Raw genomic sequence first — 23,073 nt, 5'->3', positions numbered from 1 at the left:
CCCACACTACCACGGGAAGGATGCCCCGCCCCACTCTCCTGCCTCCACTGCCCCTCCCACCCCCACCCCCCTTGTACCAACTGCACTTCCGCATCCTCCTGCCCCCCCGGGCCCCGGGCCCCTCCTGCCCGGCCCCTCCCCCACCCTCCGACCCCTTCCCTCTGCGCTCTCCCGCCCCGCCTGTCTCCACTCCGGCTCCTCCCCCTGCCGTATCCGCGCTCCATGAATGAACGCGGTGGGCGCGGCCAGACGACGCGCACCGACGAGGGGGCGTGGCCAGATGACGCGAGGCGTGAGGCGCGATCCCGGAAGCGGCCCGGCCCCTGGTTGGTCGGCTCCGGGGCGGGGGGGGCCCCGCGCTTGTTGTTGTTCCCGGGACTCGCACACACAGGGAGGGCGGCTGAGAAGCGCGTCCCCGCCACCATTCCCCCGCGCCGCGCGCGTCCCCGCCTCCACCGCCACCTCCCCCCCCCGGGCGCTCCTGACAGGCCCAGGTAAGACGCAGCCCCCGGGGTGCGGCCGTCGGGTCCGGCTCGGCTCGGCTCGGCTCGGCTCGGCGGGGTGGGGCAGGGTCCGGCCCGCGCGGAGCCCTCGAGCCGGGCAAGGAGCGGCCGGGCACTTTGTAGCAGGAGCTGGAAATTCGCTGAGTCATCATCGCGTGGGACACGTGGTGTCTGTCCACCCCGTTCCGGGCCGGGCCGGGCCGGGCCGAACCGGACCGTGGTGCCGCGTCCGGCTCCGCGCCGGGGGCGGCGGCGGCTCTCACACACGTGGCTGCCCCGGACGGGGGCCCCACCACGCGCTCGGCGCGGGCGGGCGGGGTGAGAAGCGGGCGGGGGCGCTGCGGGGTGGGGGGCGCACTGCCATGGGGCGCGCCGGCTGCGAGGGGAGGGGCAGGAGCCGGGGTGGCTCTGACCAGAGGGCAGTGGGGCTCCGGGTGGGGTGTGAGAAGTGGGGGCCGGCCGGCTTGGCATTGGGGGGAGGGGCTGGGTGCATGGAGTGTGGCACGAGGGCGAGAAGCGGGATCTGGGCCATTAATGAGGCTTGGTGAGGGGTCGCGGATGCTGCCCCCTTCTCCCGGGGATAGGAGGGGAGACGAGAAGGAGCTGGATGACAGTAGGGAGGGTACCAGGAGCATTTGAGGGGCAATCATGGCTCATAGACTGCAGGTGGCACAAGGGTCTTGGGGAGAAGAGTGCAGAAGTATATGGGATTAGCACTCTCCTGGTGGGACTATGTCAATGGGGCATTGGAGCAGGAAATCTGAGCAGAGAGGAGAGGTGAATGGAATGGATCAGAAAGATTGGGAGGGTCTTAGGATCAGAGTTTCCGGCAAGATGAAAAGTGGAGTCTGAAATGGTCTTTTAACTAAGGAAGGGGTGCCTGGCCAAAGGGGCATTGGGACAGGAGACTTTAACTAGGCCAGAGACCCCAATCCCCCGCCTATCCTCTCCAGTCTGGAATAGGGGAGAGAGAGCGCCTGGGCAGGCATGAAGGAGAGTAGAGAGGGATGGTAGTTGGGAGTGAGGCTATGTCTACATGGCACTTTGGGCATTAAAACTTTTGTCGCCTAGGGGTGTGAAAAGCACCGGTGTGGACAAACCGATTTGTCAGTGGGAGAGCGTCTCCCGCCGACTAAACTACCACCCCTCGTTGGAGGTGGTTTTATTTTGTCCTCAGGAGAGCTCTCTCCTGGCAACAAAGAACAGCTTCACTGCGTACCTTACAACGGCGCGCCATTGTAAGGTGCGCAGTGTAGACATAGCTGGAGTGAACACAAAGCCTGAAGGGAGTTAATGTTTGGGCTGGAAGGATTGCATCCACTAGAACAGGCTGTAGTGTTAGCAAGCTGTATGATTCAGCAAAGCAACTTTTCAGTTAAATCCTTCTGAATTTAGATAGTGCTGCTGGCGTAACGGCTCCAAGTTGTGATGCTTTTTCTGAATTTAGCATTTGTGCATAGCTCATCTCTGAATGATTTTATTCTGTCCCCTTAAAGAACCCATGCAGCCGCATCATCAAGCATTCGAATGACATGCAAAGGAATCTCTATGCATGCATGTTGGTGGCACACAGGAAGTACCTGAGGAAGGGCAACTGCTAGAATTCAGATGCTCCTGTGAACCCTACTACTACTACATTAAAGGAAACTGCACATCCCTAGATACTTTTGTAATTCTTTGCATTGTGTTAACCATGACAAATGAACACACCTTCATGTGACCTCTTGGGGTGTTGAAACCCTGTGTAAGGCACATGTTGCGTAATCACCTGCTCCACATGGCCACCCATGAGACTGAAAGAGCCTCCTGGTTTAGACATGGTTGTAGTAACATAAGATGCCTTGCATTTTGAATCAGAAATGGCCAGCAGTCCTCGCTACGGACAACTGGCATGTTTTCTATCACTGGGAAGGCCAAAAGCTTAAGCAAGTGGAGGAGGGGACTCTGTACCCACATTGTAGTGGTGGTTCTCATTAGCTTGTGCCATAGGACAAGTGTACAGATTGTCTAATTTTGAATGGTTCTTGAACACGGTTCTAGCAAACCGTGCCCTCTGAATCGGAGTTCTAAATATGACTGACTTTGAAATGTAAAGAGAGCATTGAGAATTCTGGGTAAAATCAGTATGGGTCCACAGTTCCGAGTGGAGCAAGGAGGATCTGGAAACACTGATAAGCAGGCATCCCTACTACTGGCAGTTTGCATCTCGGTGGTCTTTATCCTCCCTACAAAATACATTAGTTTGCTTAGAAAAGAGGTTTTTCTGGGCTAACAGTAATATTCTGTGCTGATGTGAGAAATGCAGGTTTGGTTTCCTGCTCCACTCTTTTCCTAGACTGGCTGAGAATGGGGATTCCGAGGATGCAAAATGTTCCCCTCCTGAGCGGAAGGAGATGCTTATTAACAAACCCCACAATCCTTTAGATACATAGAGTTGCACGTAGTCTCATGTCTGGCCTTTGGCCTGATGAATATGACTCTGAGGAGGGCTACACCTGGAAAGGGGAAACATCTGAAAATGGTCTCCAGCAGTTCAGAGACCACACCCTTGATGAAGAGTGAGCGGGGAGGGGGACTTTAACATTCAGAGCATCTGCTCTGCGGTAGATTTGCCTGGTGACTGTGCAGGATACATCTGATCACTTTGGATTTTTAGACAGAGATGGTAAGGGCGGGGAAACCTTATTCCTCTATCTTCTTCAGACAGGGAAGGAGATGGCACAAGCTAGAGAAACATCCCTGCTGAGGGGACAAAGGAGGGGGGGAAGGGAGGTGTTCTGAACCTTAAAAACATGATTTAGTCAACTTTAGAGAGATCTGTTGCTGCTGCCAAGGGCCATTTCCTCTATCTCCCTCCCCACATTCCTCTGTGTGTTGCTTAGTGGAGAAGGGGCCCTGTTCTATGGATCCCAGCAGAAAACAGGCCAGGAGATCTCAAATTGGGAACAAACCCCTTTGGGCAAAGGGGCTTTACAGAAAATGGAAAGGGCTCCATTAATTGTCTTGACCTGTTTGCCCTCTGGGTAGCTCCTCACTAGAGCAAAGCTGGGTCTGCGAAGAAGAACAGAGAGGTAGTGAGCAAATGCTCCTGTCCCACACAGTGGGAAAACTGCATCCCTTTTTGTGGGATTTTGGGCCCTATGTCTTTGGAAAAGGTGCAGCCCTGCTCCCAACACCAGCCCAGCCGGTATGTTCCATTATGCTGCTGCCATGGCTTAGTATTTAATTTATTTACCTTGCTGCTTTCGCACTGATGGAGTCGTGCTTGTCGCCTGCTCTCTTTCTCTCCCCTTCCGTGTGTAAACTAATGCAGAGACGCCTGCCTCCTCTTGTCTCTTCCTAAAGATGATGGACACTTTTATTATCCAATGACAGTGCATAGTCTGGGCAGGGCTGAGGGGGAGGGAGAATTAACCCTGTGTGTACCTAAAGAGATTCTGCCCACTGTATTTTCCACTGAATGCATCCGATGAAGTGAGCTACAGCTCACGAAAGCTTATGCTCAAATAAATTTGTTAGTCTCTAAGGTGCCACAAGTACTCCTTTTCTTCAGAGAGAATGTGGAGGATAATTATTAATGAGGATATGGTTACAGAGTGCAGGGGCTGTGCTGGATCCAGTTAGCAGGACCCTTGGCAAAATTTGTCAGGGCTTTGCTCTCACACTTTGGCTTAATTGTGCTAAATGTTCTTTGAAACGTTAGGGTTAATGCAGACCCCACTGCAAAAGTGCAGCATCTAAAAAATATGGAAGCAGAAATCCGCAAACTCTGTTTCTAGTGTCTGAGGGCTGTGCACTTTGCAAGTTTCCCCTAATTCTGTGCCTTAGCCTCCATTGTTTTTGCAACAGATTGGCAGACTTAGACATTACAAAATGTATGTCTTTATTGAATTAACTGTAAACGATTGGTTCAGTCTACATTGTCAGTCAGTGTTCAGGTGCTCTATTGAAAACGTGTAACTATATTGGAAGTTTGAGAACTGAAGGTGGGACGCCTGGGGCTTTTGGTGGCTGAAATGGCATGGTGTGCAGTTTTGTTTTGATTTTTATCCCACAAACATACCTGTACTTTGAGTATTTCGTAGCTAGATGCCTGCTAAAACAGTGCTAACTCTCTGTTATCAAGAAATCCCAAGCTCAGGACCCTATTGAGATGAATAAGCCTCTCGCTTTTTGCTGAGCGATTGTTTCAGGCTGTCTAAAGCCTCAGGCAGGTAATACTGCATTGGTTCATGTTTGGAAGATGTTCTTGTGACTGTAAAGCCTGGAAACTCTCCTTAATGAAAGCCATGATCCTGCTGCTCAGTTCTGAAGCAAGAGGTAGATCTGCAGCAAATTCCACTGGCTTGCAACATATGGGACACTGCATAACAGTACTGTTATCTCTCCTCCTTGCTAACTATCACTATATAGGCTGAGAAAGATGTGATAGAATAGTTGGAGCATAGGATGACAGAGCCATAAATTCATAAATCCTAATCCCAGTTCTGCCATTAAATCCCACTGTGGCTGTGAACAAATCACTTCACTGTGCTGGGCCTCAGTTTCAGTGTCTGTAAAATGGAATATTTATTTGCCTCTGGAGCTGGTGTGAGATTTAACTGATATTAGTAGAACATTATTTATCACTATATTTTATAAATGCACATGAAATCAGAGCTCTGTACCCTCTTTATATCAGAAGCTGTCTGCAATACATCTGACCTCAGTAGCTCCCAGTCTCCCCTCCCTGAAACTCCAGGGTCTCTGTAATGTGACACACAGGCACGCTCTCATGATACCCTGAATCCTCTGCTCTGTAACCACAAGGGCTCTGCAGCATCTGACTCAGTTGTTTACTAAACCACTGAAGACTGTCTGATCCCTGTCCAGGCTTCCCCAGAGAGAGCCTCAGAGTCCTGTCCTGACAGCAGTCTGATTCAGTCTGAAGGTTTCTGAATCTGTTCTTTGCTTCTGGATGCTGGTTCTGATCCATAAGCGAAATGGAAAGCTGGTTAGCTGGGTGAGTGTTCTTGTGTAGCTTCTCTCTAGAACAGTAAACACAGTGACTCACCCCTCCTGTGTGTCTTCTGTCCATTCACGTAGAAGTTATTGCCTCATGTATGCTTGCTCTCTGTGTGATTCACATCATCCGTGTATCCTTCTCCCCTTCTCTGTTACAGATGAATGACAAGTGTCAGTCTGCCTCTCAGTGTGTGTGAGGATTGATAGAGCAGGAGGAGGACTTGTGAATGATGGAGGGAAAGATACTCTCTGCATTCCACACTGCAGTGTCTTGGAAATCTATGCTATGTCTCCAGGGGACAGAAGCACAGGGCTTAGGGTTTAAGCATCTGTCATTCCCTCACCTGTCAGACCTGATGTCCTCCTTGGTGGATGTGTCATGTGGCCAGCTTTGTAGGCATGGTTAACTGACGTGACCATCTTGCAGGTACGGCATGTGGAGGTATGACGGTAGGGATTGGGTAAGTGTGCTTTTCACTGGATGAGAACAGTTGTCAAATTGAAATGCTCTGCAGGGGCCAGGAATAGCGTGGCTATTCAGCTTCTCACAGCAGCAGCCAGGGCAGTCTGTCTGGCCTCTGGCATAAGGGCAGGCTGTTGGCTATGGATTACTCATTCATGGTGACTAGCCACACTCCAGCTCCAAGTAGCCAGCCTTTTAAATCTTAAAAGAGACTTACAGGCAGAAGCAGGAAGAGCCAAGAGTTGAAAATAGCTTGTGGATAAACGGAAAGTTTGGGTAAGTCACAGAACAATTTCATTGGAAATGATCTAGCTGGATTTCAGTATGGCTGGACAGGGTGTATTCCTAGCATAATCTTCTGTGCTTAATTGAGACTATTGATGATTAATTGTCAGATAAAATTGAGAATTCCTTCCTGCTTAAACTGTACGCCTCTGTCTGCTCCTTAGGAGGGGAAAAGTTGTTGCAGGTTTGGGGTGAGGGTCATATAGTCTCATATTACTGTACGTGCTGCTTCATGTGTGAATGGAAGCTAAAGAACTGTGGTGCTTCCTACTGGATAATTTATGTCCTTGCCAATGCTCCCTTTTGTACTAAAATGAGTTTTAACATCCAAGGCTATGTATGAACTACAAACAAGTGCATCCATGGCTGCTGTTAGCTACACAGTGACTGCTGGTATCTAACCCCATCCTTTGAAAAGTGCTTTGGAGCACTGGAGTGTGAAAAGTGCTATTCAGACCAAATTCTGATCTCATTTGCTGTGCTCTTCTCACACAGCAGTGCTGCCCCACCTCATCCTACTAGTAAGGGTTGTCTTGGTTGAGTGGGTGGGGAAGAGGAGAGCCCCAAAGGAAAATAGTGGGTATTGCAGTGTGTGCCAAACTGAAACCATCAAATGTGTGATCCTGGGCTGAATAAGAAGAGCACTTCAAGCTCTCATGAGGATCCTGTAAGTCAGATCAGAGCCATCTGGGGGTCAACTGCAAGGGTGTTGACAGAAGTGGGGCTGGATTTCCAATTAAGCACAGTAGGCACGTGCCTAGGGGCGCAGGCATTCTAGGCGCAACTTACCTCTCTAAAACTGTGTGCAAGATGAAGGTCAGCTGTGGGTGGGGGTGCTGAAGATGCTGTGCCCTAGGAGCACATAAGGTGTAAATCCGGCCCTGGACAGAAGTGCTGTGGGATAACCTTATAATAAAAACACTAGCACTGTGGTTCTTTGTATACTTCCAATAAAAACACTTGTTTTAAATATAAATGAGAAACACAACCTTATAGAAACACTTGTCCCTTTACCAAGGGCATAATAATACTTAGTACATATTTATATATCACTCAGAAATGTGCCATGCGGCTTACAGAATAAAAGTTGTAACGGTCCCTGCTCCGAAAAGCTTGAAGTCTAACTTGAGATAGGAGGCTGCAAATGCAGTTAACAAGGAATAGGGAAAGAAAATGTTTATCGTAATAAGATCACACATTTATATAGAGCCTTGCAGACACCCCTATAAGGTATGTGCACTGGACACCATTAAAACTTGAATGTTTGCAGCACTGTGTGTACCTTTTTACTAACGGGTTTTCTGGGTTTTTTTTCAGTCTGTGTACAGGAAATGCCACATACTATAGTGTATTTAACCACTTGTAGATGATAAATAGCCATAAACAGCACCAACTGTGTAAGTATTCCCCACCCACCCCCGCTATACAGATGGGGAAATTGAGTCAGAAGTTAAGTAACTTGCTCGAGGCCTAAGAGTGCATAATTGTCTGTCAGGGTTACAACCTAATTCATGGTACTAAGTCTTGTTCAGACCACACCACGTGATGATCACCGGCATAAAATAAATTTATCGTGGGATATTCAGTCACTCGAGTGATCCTGGTGCTTTTAACAGTACTATATTAAACTCTCAAGTAGGAGTCTGTTCTCAAATAGCAGTGGACCTTGACTCCAATGTCTGTGTTTGAACCAGTATTTGAGAATTGATGCTTATGCAAGAACCAAATTCCTGTGTGGGGTCGTCTTCCAGATGCTGATTTTTGCTTATTATTTACAGGTAATCTAATGACTGCCACCTATAACACTTGTAACAACCTGGGCCCTTGTTAAATTGTTGTGTGCACTAGAGCGCCTGGTCTGGTACCAAACATGGAGGAGTCTAGGACCTTCCTCTGAGCAGTGTGGAATGTAAATAGAGATCCCTTCAGCAGACATCCAGCACAAAGCAACAGGTGACCAGAAGGGGGGTTCATCACACAGAGACGCAGGAGGCTTTTAAAAATAAGCAGAGTTACTTTGGGTGGCAGACTACCCCCAACAGTGATCCCCGGGGAAGTCTCCACCCTCAGCACTTGCTTTCCACAATATTCCACATTTCTTCCCCTCTCTGAGCAGCCAGTGGAGTGTTCAGTTTTTCCATCGACTGGTGTAGAAAGTGCTTTGAAGACTCACTGGGTGAGGATCAAAAGCCTTTTTGTGTAATCGGTGGGTGTGACCGAGTCATGTTCTGCCCCCTCCCCCCTTCCTTTCTTGACTTCCCTTTTCCGTTTTCATTGGGCCAGGTGCCGGGTGTGCCCCTTTCCTTGCAGGGATTGGGGGGTTGCGGAGGGAAGGAAGGAAGGGTTTCTGGGTCTGTGGGAATGTGAGCTCTAGCTCTCCAACTCTGTAAACAGCTGGTGACTCACTGCATAGCTATGGCACCAAGTGACTGCCAGGCCTGAGGCTGTGTGTGCGCGCGCAGGCGAAGAGAAGGGGGTGCAGTGTGTTTTCTTTATACATGGGCAACTCGCTGCTCCTTTTACTCCTTAGGGCCATTTGGCCAGGTCTGGGAGCCCTTCCTTCTTCCTGTCTGTGCTTATGATGTGTGTTTGTGTCTCTGGCTTGAGCAGGAGCATGCTCCTGCTAGGCGTAGTTAGTGAATACCAACTGTGACTGGGAAGTGAGGGAGAGGAGAACTGCAAAGGGGGAGAAGTGATGTCTGGACAGATGTCTGCGTGTGAGAGAGAAGACTCAACCCTCCCTCAGGCTTCTTAGTTGTGCTGCAAGTTTTGTATTTCACATAGAAGAGAGGTCAGACTCCAGCTTCACACCCATCCCTTTTCCCCCTCAGTAAGTGGTGAGGTGCCCTCCCAGGTGGGTTTGTGCTACTCAGTCCATGATGAATAATGACCGTTTGTCCAGGGCATTTTTAGTGGGCTTTGCTGAGTCTGCTCCTGCTGCCGGGGAGGAGGTGAGAGTAGCTGGCACTGCTGTGAGGATGGGGTGTAATACGACACAATGCACCACCCTGTGTGGTGCCGCACAAAAGACACTGCGTACCAGTCGCTTTAAGTGGCCCATTCATCATGAAGCGTCTCTCGCTGGTCTGGCTCGTGTACTGCGTGATAGGAGGCAGTCGGGTGGGGGCGAGACATGCAGATGGAGAGATACTATCTCTGTCTCAGGCTGACAAAGAGATGAGGTGCTTTATTGAAAACATTCTGCAATCCAGGGAAATGGTTTTACTTTGTGATTTTGTTCTTTGTCTTTCCTCTCCCTCAATTGTGTGCATGTCACATGATGAAGTATCTTGACTGGTACAATTCAAGCAAAAGCAGCCTGAACTGAGACAGCCTCCTTTACCCGCACAACTCCCTGTCACCTCCTGCACCCCACTTTCATATGCCCTTGGACCTCCCACCTCCAGGGTTGTTTGCAGATATGAATGAGTTTGTTTACTCTCTGACGACCTCATGATGTCTTTTCACAGACATGACCTGAAGTCATCATTGCTTTTGGGCTTCTCTGTTTCCATGGTTACTGGCTCAGGGTTGGCTACTTTCCCAAGGTCACCATGGCAACTATCAGAAGGGAATCATGCTTGGGATGCTTTGGCTGTATTTTTCATCAATGATTAGAATGTGTGACACGATGCAGACGTGGAAATGGGATGGGGAGGGGGGCAGAACTCCCGCCAGACAGTCTGTGTGTTCTGTACACCCAGCACCACTGCAGCCTTTGAAATCCACTCCAGCTGCTCCTTGGGAGGGACAGACTCTGTGTCGGAGCTGGAGCCCTCGCACCCTCCCCAGCTTGTGTAGCCAAGATGCTGGGGAAAGTATAGGCAGATGCTGTGATGTCACAGCTGCAGTGCCCTCTTCTGTGGTAGGTACATCACGAACAATCACTCTGGCAATGTCATCTCTCCAACTTGGTGGGTGTGAAGGTTCTGGAACAAGGTCCCCCTGGACGGATTCTCTAAAGCCCTGATTGAAGGGGAGAAGTTAGCAGCGAAGGTGAGAGTGAAGGGCAGCTTCTCAGCAGAGGACATTCTTTGTCAATGGATACTCCTCTAGGAATATCAGACAGGTGACTTCTCGCAGCCTTAGGGTGAGACATGAAGCAACAGTCCTGATCTACCAGGAGGCACAGAAACTCGCCCCGTGTCTTAATAATCGGTTTTGCCTGCTTTTTTAAAAGTGATATATTTGCGGTGTCTGGGGCTAAGGGTTAGTAATGGAATACCTTTCTTCCCCAGGCTGCTGGTTCAAAGCCAATCCAGGTCAGTAATGACCAAAATGGGAGGGGAGCGGTGGCGGCGGCGTTCCTGTCTGGTGGCTTTTTCGTGTCTTTTGTGAAATGAGTTGATAGTCTTAGTCCAGTCCCTAACGGCTGGATCTGTATATCTCAAAACCCTCCACAGGGCAGATGAAGAACTGACCGGCTCATGGAGACTGAACTCCCCTCTAGCCCTTAGAGGTGAGATAGCACATTGCCACAGTAGTGTATGGTAGCCAGCACAATTGCTACTTGAGGATGGAATCCAGTATTCATCTACTTCCTCGCACTTTTTCTAAGCAAAAATATTACCAAGAATTTAAAACAAGCCCCATTTAACTTCAAAAAACCAAAACAAGCTGTATTTACATGTGGCACTTGCTGGCAATACAAAGAAGACCCTCCCATACGTGGCTGGAGGAAGACACTCCTCTCTGAATCCTTCTGGTGGTCCTAAAGGTTGATGGGTCACTATGTCTTGAATGTTGGGTCTGTTTCCTTCCCTATTCCCTTTGAAAATCCTGTTGTGTTGTTTTTTCCAGTTGCAATTTCTGACCAGTTCTGTCCAGGAGACCGTGCCCAGGTTATGACGACTAATCCCAAACCGAACAAGGCATTAAAGGTAAGGCTGTGGTGGGAGCCTGGCTGAGATGATTCTGGGTAAATGGGATGGGGTCAAGGAGCCATGCCGATAGTGTCAAAAGCCATTTATTCTCTGTGGGGTTCTGCTTGCAAACTAGTGTGTCAGAATGCTTCTTTGGTATCAGCCGGGAAGCACTTGGGAAGAAAGGATAGAGGGGCACTGATGATATAATGGGGGGCGAGGGGGGAAGACAAGAGTCTCCGGGATTGCGCATAGACCAGAGTGTCTGTGTTGGTATTAAGGAGACATGTCTAACCAGGCGGGGGTTGAGGTGTATTGACAGCATCGCGAAACGTATGGTCTGCGGGTGTGAGAGACTGCTGCTACTAGGGGCCCATGCACCTTGATAAGGAAGCTGCAGATTTGCAGAGGTCTTACCTATAGATCTGAGTAGGCAGTGAACTCCTCATAGACACACTTGCCTCATGGCTTCGATGGCACATTTGCTGATGAGCCTGTTAGAAATCCCTTCTAGTGTCTTGAGTCTCTCTTCCAGGTGCCCTGCATTCTCTGTAGACGTTCTTTTTACCCCTTTAAAGTTCTGCAAATAACTATGGATAAAAAACAAACAAATAACCTCTTAAAGGTTGAGAGAGGGAGAGTTTCTCTGTCTGCCTCATCTAACCTCCCTGTACCGTGGCCCAGTAAATGGGCCTGCAGCCTTACCACTTCAGGATGTGGTCTTATGAGCTAAATAGGGTTGGGTTTGGATAGTATGTGGATGGGAGACCTTCAGAAAAGAAATGCACAAGGTGCAGGAGGTGGCGGTGTTTGTTTTGGGTCAGTACTGACCCAATGCCTCAGCATAATCCTGCAAGGCACTGTGCTGCTGGAGATAAGATGAAAAGCTATGGTCCTGACCCCTTGCGATAAAGATCCTGTGGCACGTTTCAGCTCAAACAATTTTACTCCAGTCTCCCTAAAAGTCTCCTTGTAGTTTTATCTGGATAAGAAATCCATTGCTGTATCCCCCTGCAAATGGCTGTGTAATGTTCTAGATATTTTCTGCCAACTCCCATCACAGTGGTTTGTACGCCCTGAAGATACTATGCTAAAATATCTGCCATGTGCCACTGAGTGGTGGCTGCATTTCAGTGGTATGAATAGCCTGTAAAGTGCTTTGGGATCATTCTGTCTGGAGAGGTGCTATACGAATATAGTTACATTACTGCAGGGTAGCATAGTTGCTTTCTTGCTTTAGCCAGGATGGCTGCTTAATACCTGGTCAGGTTGCTTGCTGTTGACTGTTATCTCTGTGAAATTGATGCTTGTAGGTAAAGGAGGAGTCGGGAGAGAACGCCCCAGTGCTGAGTGACGATGAACTCGTGTCAATGTCCGTCCGGGAGCTGAACCAGCACCTGAGGGGTCTCACGAAAGAAGAGGTCATCCGCCTGAAGCAGCGGAGGCGCACGCTCAAGAACCGGGGCTATGCTGCCAGCTGCCGCATCAAGCGTGTGACACAGAAGGAGGAGCTGGAGAGGCAGCGGGTTGAGCTGCAGCAAGAGGTGGAGAAGCTGGCCCGAGAAAACAGCAGCATGAAGCTAGAGCTGGACGCCCTGCGCTCCAAGTACGAGGCGTTGCAGACCTTTGCTCGTACCGTTGCACGGGGGCCTATTACCCCGACCAAAGTCGCCACCACTAGTGTCATCACCATTGTGAAATCAGCTGAAATCTCATCCAGTTCTGTGCCATTTTCAGCAGCATCCTAGTGCCCTAGATGGGGGAACTAGCAGCCTTTCGGAGGGATGCGGAAAGGGCTCTTATGCACCGTTCCAGAGTCCTTGGTCACTTCAAGAATTGGCATTTTAACAATTCCTTCTCTTTCAAAAGTGCAAAAAAAAGAAAAAAAATCTACAAAGGGAATGTAACTGGCTGCTCCTCCGTGAACTTAGTGGTTCCAGGAAACTCTTGTGGCTGGGATTTGAGCTCTGTACCTAGTTTGAGCTTTCTCTTCCTCCTCTCCCTGCCTCCCCAACCCTCTTTAAGCTGTGGGCAGCTTCTCAATTGGGAGAAGATACTGGAGGAGCCTTCGTCGTCTTCGTGAATGATGTTCAAGAGCCAGCTAACAGATGGACTGTCGAAATCTTGTGAGGTGAATGTATAGAGAAGAGTTTCCTTCAGTGGCATCCAACTCCTATTAAGAAGTTACCTCACCCCACCACCACCTTCATCTGTCATAGCAGTGGCAGAGAAATAAACTCTGAAGCAGAGTGCATTCTGCCATGCACTGCGGGGAGGAGAGGAGGGTTGGTTATACAGAGGGGTAATATGTTTGGGTCAGACCACACCAGTTAGGAAAAACCTTCCTGTCTTCAGCCCATACTGGTTACCAGTTTACATGTTTTAATGCACCCCATACCTGTGTGGCCTATAAAGCTAAATTGCAGCCTCCCTTATACAAAGCCAAGTCTACCAAGAGCTCCTTCCCCAGGATGTGCCTGTAAATTGGGTATATTTATGCAGTTTATTTCTTCCAGATGATCCACAGGTTTGTAATAGTGGCATATTCAGGGTTCCTTGACCCTCAAAGGAGGAAGGCACAGTAAAATTTAAGAAGGGAGGTATGTTGGGGGGCATAGAGAGAAATACTAAAGTATTGCTGGACTGAGGCAGAGTAGGTTGCCGTGTGGGGGAAGTTGTTCTTCTGGAAATCAGCCCTGTGGAAAGGTGTTTCCGTAGAGCATGCTAGAAAGATGTGTTAAAAACACTGAAGTAATGAGAGGGCCAATAGTACATGTGTAAGAAGATCAAAGCCAGCAGAGACTCCTGGATGACCGAGGTAGTGGTGGTTAAAGCCTTTGCCTGTTAGAACAGTAACCATCCCAACCTCAGGGGCCATGTACACTAGTCTTTGCCAACAAGAGATGGGGTATGGGATGCTGGGTGGAAGCTGAAAAGAAGAAAGATTCTTAACCTGATCTCAGTTATTAAAGCTGGGTTCCAAAGAGTAGAAAAACCTATAGTGTTTTGTGTTGGGAGGGTTGAGAGAACCTGTCTGAAGACAACCCTGAAACTCAACGTTTCTTGGGGGTGTGAATTATCCCGGGAGATGCATGGAGGGCAGGATTAGAATCGGTGGCTTTTGGGGGATAGTAAAATTGGGGTCGAGAAGTAGGGCTTATGGTTCTGAAGGACAGTTGGGAAGAGGTGGATCAGCAGTGGGCAGAAAAGAGGAAGCCAAAGGGAGAAGAGTCCACTCTTCTTTAACAGGACTGAAAAGACATTCTAAGTTTCTAGGTCAGATTGTAAATAACTATGTTCATGTTTGTGTGTTTGAAGTAGGAAAGAAAAGGGATTGCCTGGTGTTCCAGAGTAGGTCAAAGATTTGTGGGCTGTCAGATGCCTGTTCTAAAGCAGGTGAGAAGAGGTTGAGACTCCTGAAGTTTAAGGTGACTGGAGGAGATGGCTGATGTTCATATTCAGAAGAGTTTGGTAGATTCGTGTTCCAGAGTAAGGTACAAAGGAGAAGATGGAGAAAAATGATTGGTGTTCTAGTTTAACTGAAAAGGATAAAGGAAGATGCTTGTATCATTGAAGAGGACAGAAAATTAGCATCCTAGACCAGTGTAGGATACCGTTTGTGAAGTCATCTTGTGTCTTGAATAGCAAGAAGAATGCACAAGTTTAGTGAAGCTCTGTCTTTCTTCTAAAGACAAACACAAGTAGTTGTTGGCTCACTTTTATCCAGTTACTGGGAATCTCTGGGTTTCCCAAGAAGGTACTTAAGTCAAGTAGTTGGAGAGGCAGAACCTGATTCTCATTCAGTCCTAAACATCTACACTGATGACTTTACTGAGCCATAGAATGTGTAAGAGTAATGCTTCCTTGATGGCTTTTACCCCACCAGATTAATCTCCTCCTGGAGGAGGCAAACAGGAAGTTACCAACAAATATAGTTTGGATGGTATTTAGCTCCTCCACTTCCTTACCACCTCCTAACAGGCAGATTGATGTCCTGATACCAGTTATTGGCTCCCCCAGCAGAAGCTGAGGAAGAGAAGAGAAGACCCTTTTCATGTTCTGTAACTCAAAAGTATTTGGAAACCTTCCCAGATCTTTAAGGTGCCACCATTAATACAGGCAATGTTTAGATTCCTAGCACTGTTGGGATTTGAAAAGAGAAAAACAGAAAAATATCCGGTGGACTTGGAAATGACTGAATGTTCCCCATTTCTATAATAGCTCTATGAAAGTCTTGACATTCCTGAACAGATAAGACCACCACCCCACTACCACCCGGGGCATCTGTCACTGCACCAAGGAAATGAGATCGAGACAGGAGTGTAATGGGGAATTTATACGTAATTCTGTGGGGTTCTCTTGCTGTTGGAATGAGATGAGGACTAGATCTGAGTTCTTTGCTAGTACTTCCATTGTGGCTGAGCATTTTCCAGTTCTCAGAAGTGTGCCAAAGGCTTGTCCAAGTGATTGCTGATTTAGTGCTAGTAGGCGCGTAGTCTCTGATCACTCAATCAAGAATGAGACCTGGGTGTTATTAAAGCTGATACCATAACCATGGTAGGTAATCCATATTGGATATCCATAAGGACCACGTGGAAATATTTAAAAAGAGAAATAAATATATATATATATATATATATAAATATATTATATACATTTTATCATACAGATTTTTCGTAATTTTTTTTCCAAGTTTGATACTGTAAATCTTTACTAAAAGAAATTGCCAGTCCAGGGCTCCTTGGGTGGTGATTTGGGGGGACAGGAGGCATGCTGGCTAACTTCAACAGGTGGGTCAGAATTGCAAGGTAACCTAGAGGGAGTAACAATCTGAAAGCTGCTCACCACATTGGAGAGACAACTCCTTCTCCCTTCTTCCTCTGGGGTTTGTTTCTGTTCCGTCCTGCACTTGCAAGTCTGATGCCCAGGGCAAAAGCCACATGAGGGGAATTGGGCCAATGGTTGCAGAATCAGTAGGAGAGCCCTGTTGAAAAGGAGTGCTTATTTCTCTTCAACCCTCCTTCCACTTCCTGCTTGTCTCTCCTTATTGCAGTAACTAGGGCTCCTTTCTTGCCCCTCTTATCTTGTCACACCACCACTAGAGGGAAGCAACGAGCCTTAATTTCATGAGGATTAGGTTCCAGTTCTGAACCCAGGCCCAGAATTTTCCTCCGATACCCACCTGTGCATAGGAACCACAGTATGAAGGTGGGGACATTAGAAGCAGCCAGTGGTATGTCCCCAACCCACAGTTGGGGCGTTGTGGGATGTTTACATTGGGCAATAACAGGTCCTTCTTATCAGGGGCTTCTCTGTGCTCCTGTACGTGCATTTGTTGTGCTCCTGACTGGGAATAGTTTCCCACTAGAGAAGCGTCGGAGCCCTTTGAAGCAAGTTAGCGTCTCTGCTCTTGCCCAGCTATATCTTCTGCCTGAGGAAACAACATTTAATGAGCAAAAGAGTTGTGCGTTTTGTAATGCCACATCTTTCTGGGACAGGTGAGGGAAGGCAGCAGGCAAAATGAATAATGGCTGGGAGGGGGCGAGGGAGTGGGAGTGGCAAGGTTTATGCACTTCTGGGATAGTGGGACATTCAAGCTACAGTGCGACTCAAAGCCTGAGGAGGAGGCATTTTTTCTCTTTCAGATCATTTAAACTTTGTCATGATTTCATTTAAAGAAAAAAAACTTTTGTAATGTGGGTTTGTTTTCCTTTGTCATCTGTACTTCAGTCTGCTGGGGTGTTTCTGTAGATGGTGGGTCTTTTGCTTTCTTTTTTTTTTAAATGGTAGATCTTCTGTTAAGTTTATCACCAACTCATTCTATCCTCTGTGGTTATTCAGTAATTTCATTTCAATATTTATTTTGCTGCTTTTTTTATTATAAAATAAATTATTGATATACCAAGTAATGTGGATTCCTGTTTGTAAGGCGTGTAGCCCTGTGTATGTGTCCACCATGGTCTCTTGACAGCCACAACGTAATTTATTGCTGTAAATTTAGCTGCAGTGACTGGTTTTTTGTACCTTTCCAATAAAGCATTTTCTGGTTTCAGAGTTGTGCTGGTGTATGGTCAGCATTTTGGAGCCTGAATTAATCTTCAGTAGAGCACTTTCCTTAACCTAATCTTTTATTTCAGCCTGTACGTTATATAGCTTGCTGGGGCCTGCTATTAAAAAAAAAACAAAAAACAATCCTTGCCTTTAAAAGCCAGGCTGGGCATGTGCCAGTGTTACTCTGCTAAGACCTGGTGAGGAGTTGTAGGAGACCCAGGTTTCTTGACCATGTAGCAACAAACTATTTACCCCAGTGCTAAGCTGCTGATTTGTCAACTCACCTCATCTCAAAGCCATGATTTAGGTGCTTCAGGGAGCTAGCGTGTACTCCACTCCCTTCATAACCAGCTTCCCCACTGACAATTTTTGGTGCCCTAGTCATTTTGAAGTGGCATCTGGTTCAGCATGTTCCCTGGCCCGCTTGCTTCAACTTTCATGATTCATCTGGAATTGACTCTGTGTGTGTGTGTTCGTTCCTCTGCACCAAGCTGCACTTTTTGCATACTCACAGTGGTCTGTAGCCATGCAGTCTCTACCTATAGTCAACAGGCATTGTTTGTACTTTGATGGGAAGAAGCCCCCCAGGAACCAGCATGTGCTACCACTGCCATAGGTTGTATTCTTCTTTCTCAGTCAACAGGGACCCAGTTAAAGTGCTGCCAGTACGTTAGCTGCTCTGCAAGACGGCTCCTATCCTGGAGAGCTCGCACCGTAGAACGGGTTTTCCTCAAACGTGTGTCCCCACCTTCCCTGTCTGTCTGTGACTACCTAAGGGCAGCACTTGCACCTGGGGAAAATATTTGATAGTTTAAACCTTCAATACGATGCCGGGGGGTGGGGGGGGGTTTGCTTTCTTTTCCCCTTTCCCATCTGTTTCTCCAAACAGCTGGTACCCTAAGCACTAGCTGCCATAGGTCACAGACCACATTTTAGGAACTGCAGTTACAGAAAACAGGGTGATTGAGGGGGTCCCTTTTAATCCCTTAGTTCATTATTTGTAGGTAGCCTTCGGAGGGAGTTGAATGGAGGTTAGGCACGTGTTTAATAGACCAGGGCATTAATTAAAAAGGGGAGTTAAGGCAGACTTGATCAGAGGAGTACTAAAGCTGCATAGGAGCTTTAGGCCAGGATAAGCAGGTTAAACATGCTAGTGGATAAAGACACTTCAGTGGGGTGGCTGAGACACACGTGATGTGGCCTGAACGAGGAAGGCTTAGTTTTTGGTAAGACCCGATAGGAGCACTAGAGGAGTCAGAGTGGCTGGGGTGGTTGATGTAGAAGTAGATTCTCCCCCCACCCCCAAACTCCTCTTCTTCTGACCCAGCTGTTATGTTGTGAAGACAGGGACTAGATTCAGTGACCGTTCAGTGTAGGAGGAGGATGCAAGCCTGAGCGGATGGCTGCAACATTGAAGGAGTTAACTTCAGATGACCTAACTTGCCCCTGGAGTACCAGTCAGAAGTTCAGCTCCTGCAAAAGATAGACTAGTCCCTTCCCCTGAGAATTGCAGGGAAACTGCTACAACCTGCAGGAGAGAAGCTTCAGTAGAACAGGGATGGAAGGTAGCTGCCCTGCTCTGTAGGGACCACGCTGGCTTTTAGAGGAGTATAGCTCTCTCTCTGCCCCACTGTGGTAGTCCAATCATACAAAGCCACACCCAACTCTAAGCTTAAACTCCCTTAATTCTCTTGGTTTTGCTCTGTTTGTACAGTGCCTAGCACATAGTAGTGCTAGGCATGGACCAGGAGTGTGGCATGCTACCACAATCCTATATCCCTTCCCTAAAGAGCGTACAATCTAAATAGTGGGTATTCACCCACGAAAGCTTATGCTCCAATACGTCTGTTAGTCTATAAGGTGCCACAGGACACTCTGCCACTTTTACAGATCCAAACTAACACCGCTACCCCTCTGATACTTGACGCCATGCAAGGCACTGCATTTAGCCGTATGGACTGGAAATCCATCAACCTCATGAAGAAACTTGCACAAGTACAGACAGATACCATCTTCCTTTCCAAAGGCAAATGGATGGACATCATACCAAACGGACTGAAGGTGAAAAATCCATTGCTATCTACATACTGCACAGATCACAGTGAGAGATTATGTCACACGCTATCCAAGAAACTGAGGAACCACCTGATCAGCATCCTATACAGAAAACAGGAAAACATCAAAAAAGAGCTCTCCAACCTGGAAACTCATAAATAACCAACCTTCCATACAAACGGACTTTACTAAAATAAGACAGGAGATCTACATTACACACTTCCTCTCTACAAAGGAAAAGACTGTAAGCTGTCTAAAATCCTACTTGCCACATGGGGCCACAATAGTGGTACCCCTAACTCATCCAACAATATCGTCAATCTATCCAGCTACACACTCAGCCCAGCAGAAGAGTCTGTCCTATCTTGCAAAAAGAAAAGGAGGACTTGTGGCCCCTTAGAGACAAACACATTTATTTGAGCATAAGCTTTCGTGCTCACGAAAGCTTATGCTCAAATAAATGTGTTAGTCTCTAAGGGGCCACAAGTCCTCCTTTTCTTTTTGCAAATACAAACTAACACGGCTGCTACTCTGAAACCTGTCCTATCTTGGGGACTCTTTCTGCCCTGCCACCCCCACCAGCATGATACAGTTCTGCGGTGATCTGGAAGCCTTTTTCCGCCATCTCTGGCTCAAAGAATACTTTCAGAATAACACTGAACAGCACACTGATACACCGATACCACCCCCGCCAACAGCACAAGAAGAACAACTCCACATGGACGACTCCTGAGGGTCAAAATGACAGTCTGGACCTATACGTAGGATGCTTCCGCCGACGTGCACAGGCAGAAATTGTGGAAAAACAACATCGCTTGCCTCATAACCTAAGTCGTGCAGAATGCAATGCCATCCACAGCCTCAGAAACAACCCTGACATTATAATCAAAGAGGCTGATGAAAGGAGGTGCTGTTGTCATCATGAACAGGTCTGACTACCAAAAGGAGGCCGCCAGACAACTCTCCAATACCAAATTCTACAGGCCACTTTCCTCAGATCCCACTGAGGAATGCACTAAGAAACTGCACCATCTACTCAGGACACGCCCTACACTAACACAGGAACAAATCAACATACCCTTAGAGCCCCGACCGGGGTTATTCTGTCTACTACCCAAGATCCACAAACCCGGAAATCCTGAACACCCCATCATCTCGGGCATTGGCACTCTCATTGAAGGACTGTCCAGATATGTAGACTCTACTCAGATCTTTCGCCACCAGCACTCCCAGCTATCTCCGTGACACCACTGATTCCCTGAGAAAACTACAATGCATTGGTGATCTTCCAGAAAACACCATCCTAGCCACCATGGATGTCGAGACTCTCTACACAAACATCCCACACACAGATGGAATACTAGCTGTCAGGAACAGTATCCCTGATGATGCCACGGCACAACTGGTTGCTGAGTTCTGTGACTTTATCCTCACACACAATTATTTCAAACTTGGTGACAATATATACCTCCAGATCAGTGGCACCGCTATGGGTACCCGCATGGCCCCACAATATGCCAACATTTTTATGGCTAACCTGGAACGACGCTTCCTCAGCTCTCGTCCATTCACGCCCCTTCTCTACCTACGCTACACTGATGACATCTGGGCCCATGGGAAGGAAACCCTGGAAGAATTCCACCACGATTTCAGTAGCTTCCACCCCACCATCAACCTCAGCCTGGACCAATCTACACGGGGGGTCCACTTCCTAGACACCATGGTGCAAATAAGTGACGGTCACATTAACACCACCCTATACCGAAAACCCACCGACCACTATGCCTACCTTCATGCCTCCAGCTTCCATCCCAGACACACCACACGATCCATTGTCTACAGCCAAACACTGAGGTACAACCGCATTTGCTCCAACCCCTCAGACAGAGACCAACACCGACAAGATCTTCACCAAGCATTCTCAAAACTGATACACACAAGGAAATGAGGAAACAGATCAGCAGAGCCAGATGTGTACCCAGAAGCCTCCTGCTGCAAGACAAGCCCAAGAAAGAAACCAACAGAACTCCACTGGCCATCACAACAGTCCTCAGCTAAAACCTCTCCAACGCATCATCAGTGATCTACAACCCATCCTGGACAAAGATCCCTCACTTTCACAGGCCTTGGGAGGCAGGCCAGTCCTCCCCCACAGACAACCCGCCAACCTGAAGCATATTCTCACCAGCAACTACACACCACTCCATAGTAACTAACTCAGGAACCAATCCATGCAACAAACCTCGATGCCAACTCTACCCACATATCTACACCAGCGACACCATCACAGGACCTAATGAGATCAGTCACACCATCACTGGTTCATTCACCTGCACGTCCACCAATGTAATATACACCATCATGTGCCAGCAATGCCCCTCTGCTATGTACATCGGCCAAACTGGACAGTCCCTATGTAAAAAGGATAAATGGACACAAATCAGACATTAGGAATGGCAATATACAAAAACCTGTAGCAGATTTAAAGGTAGCCACCCTGCAGCAAAAAAACTTCAGGACCAGACTTCAAAGAGAAACTGCTGAGCTTCAGTTCATTTGCAAATCTGACCCCATCAGCTCAGGATTAAACAAAGACTGTGACTGGCTCGCCAAGGACAAAAGCAGTTTCTCCTCCCTTGGTGTTCACACCTCAGCTGCTAGAAGCGGGCCTCATCCTCCCTGATTGAACTAACCTCGTTATCCCGAGCCTGATTCTTGCTTGCATATTTATACCTGCCTCTGGAAATTTCCACTACATGCCTCCGACGAAGTGGGTATTCACCCACGAAAGCTTATGCTCCAATACGTCTGTTAGTCTATAAGGTGCCACAGGACTCTTTGCTGCTTTTATTAATCTAAACAGAGAAGGTGAGACAATAGAGGGAGCCAGGAACAGGGGAGAGCATAAGGGACTACCCCATCTCAGAGAGCATAAGGGAGCTGTAACCACACTTCTCATTATGCGCCTTGGGGGGTCCACTACCAAAACTGTGATGTATAAAGTGATAGGCAAATACCCCCTAGGACTTGAAAACGGGGGTAGCTCTTAACAAGGTCCGCTGTAGAGAATATCCACACACGGCTCTGGGTTTTAGATCCCTAGCCCTGGTGGGTAAAACACCAGTGGACTGAGCTGTAGTCCACCCCTTCTTTTGGAAGGGGCAGTAAAGGTACCCCAAAAGTTAGGAAGAAACAAGTCTTGCAGCTCTGGTAGTCATTGTCTGCAACAAGGTGCCCTCCCTGGAACCTGCCTCTGGCTTTCTCCAGTCACCAAGACACACTGGCCAAGCCTGGGGTTCAGCTCTAGATTCATCTAGGGCAGGGGTGGCCAACCTGTGGCTCCGGAGCCACATGTGGCTCTTCAGAAGTTCATTTGCGGCTCCCTTGTGTAGGCACTGACTCCGGGGCTGGAGCTGCAGGTGCCAGCTTTCCAATGCGCCGGGGGGTGCTCACTGCGCAACCCCTGGCTCTGCCACAGGCCCTGTCCCTATCCTTCCCGCCCCCTCCCCTAGAGCCTGCCATGCCCTCGCTCCTCCCACTCCCCCTCCGAGCCTCCTGCACACCAGGAAACAGCTGATCCAGAGGTGTGGGGAGGGAGGGGGAGGTGCTCCTCAGCGGGGCTGCCAGTGGGCGGGAGGCAGGGGGAGCTGATGTGGGGCTGCTGACGTATTACTGGGGCTCTTTGGCAATGTACATTGGTAAATTCTGGCTCTTTCTCAGGCTCAGGTTGGCCACCCCGGGAGAGGGGTTGTTTATTGGCATAAGAGCCTGGGACTCATCTGCGAGGAGAGGCAGCATTCTGTTTAAGGTGTTTCCTAGGTCTTTGTTCTCCATACATGTTCACCACTCT

General features: G+C 48.2%; 2 protein-coding genes across 6 annotated transcripts in view; one reads left to right on the top strand and one right to left on the bottom strand.

Annotated features, from left to right (window-relative positions):
• LOC140918192 (lysosomal alpha-glucosidase) overlaps nt 1-3,834 on the bottom strand; it is a 28,813-nt gene extending 24,979 nt beyond the window's left edge. Inside the window, exon 1 of the mRNA XM_073362020.2 lies at nt 3,739-3,834. The gene's annotated coding sequence lies outside the window, so the exon portion shown is untranslated. The remainder of the gene's footprint in view (nt 1-3,738) is intronic.
• MAFK (MAF bZIP transcription factor K) lies at nt 294-17,171 on the top strand. 5 transcript variants are annotated; one of them, XM_073362029.2, is made up of 4 exons: nt 294-494; nt 2,000-3,690; nt 11,056-11,135; nt 12,431-17,171. In XM_073362029.2, the coding sequence occupies exons 3-4, from the start codon at nt 11,100-11,102 to the stop codon at nt 12,863-12,865; spliced, it is 471 nt and encodes a 156-aa protein (XP_073218130.1). In that variant the 5' UTR covers nt 294-494; nt 2,000-3,690; nt 11,056-11,099; the 3' UTR covers nt 12,866-17,171. The 5 variants fall into 5 exon arrangements, with proteins under 5 accessions (XP_073218130.1, XP_073218131.1, XP_073218132.1 ...); XM_073362031.2 differs by lacking the exon at nt 294-494 and adding an exon at nt 514-821; XM_073362030.2 differs by lacking the exon at nt 2,000-3,690.
• Nucleotides 17,172-23,073: the final 5,902 nt, after the last annotated feature.

The sequence above is a fragment of the Lepidochelys kempii genome, chromosome 10 (assembly GCF_965140285.1).
Source record: "Lepidochelys kempii isolate rLepKem1 chromosome 10, rLepKem1.hap1, whole genome shotgun sequence".
NCBI lineage: Eukaryota > Metazoa > Chordata > Testudines > Cheloniidae > Lepidochelys > Lepidochelys kempii.
Note: the sequence above shows the minus strand (reverse complement) of the source record. Positions and strands in the feature narration are given on the sequence as shown.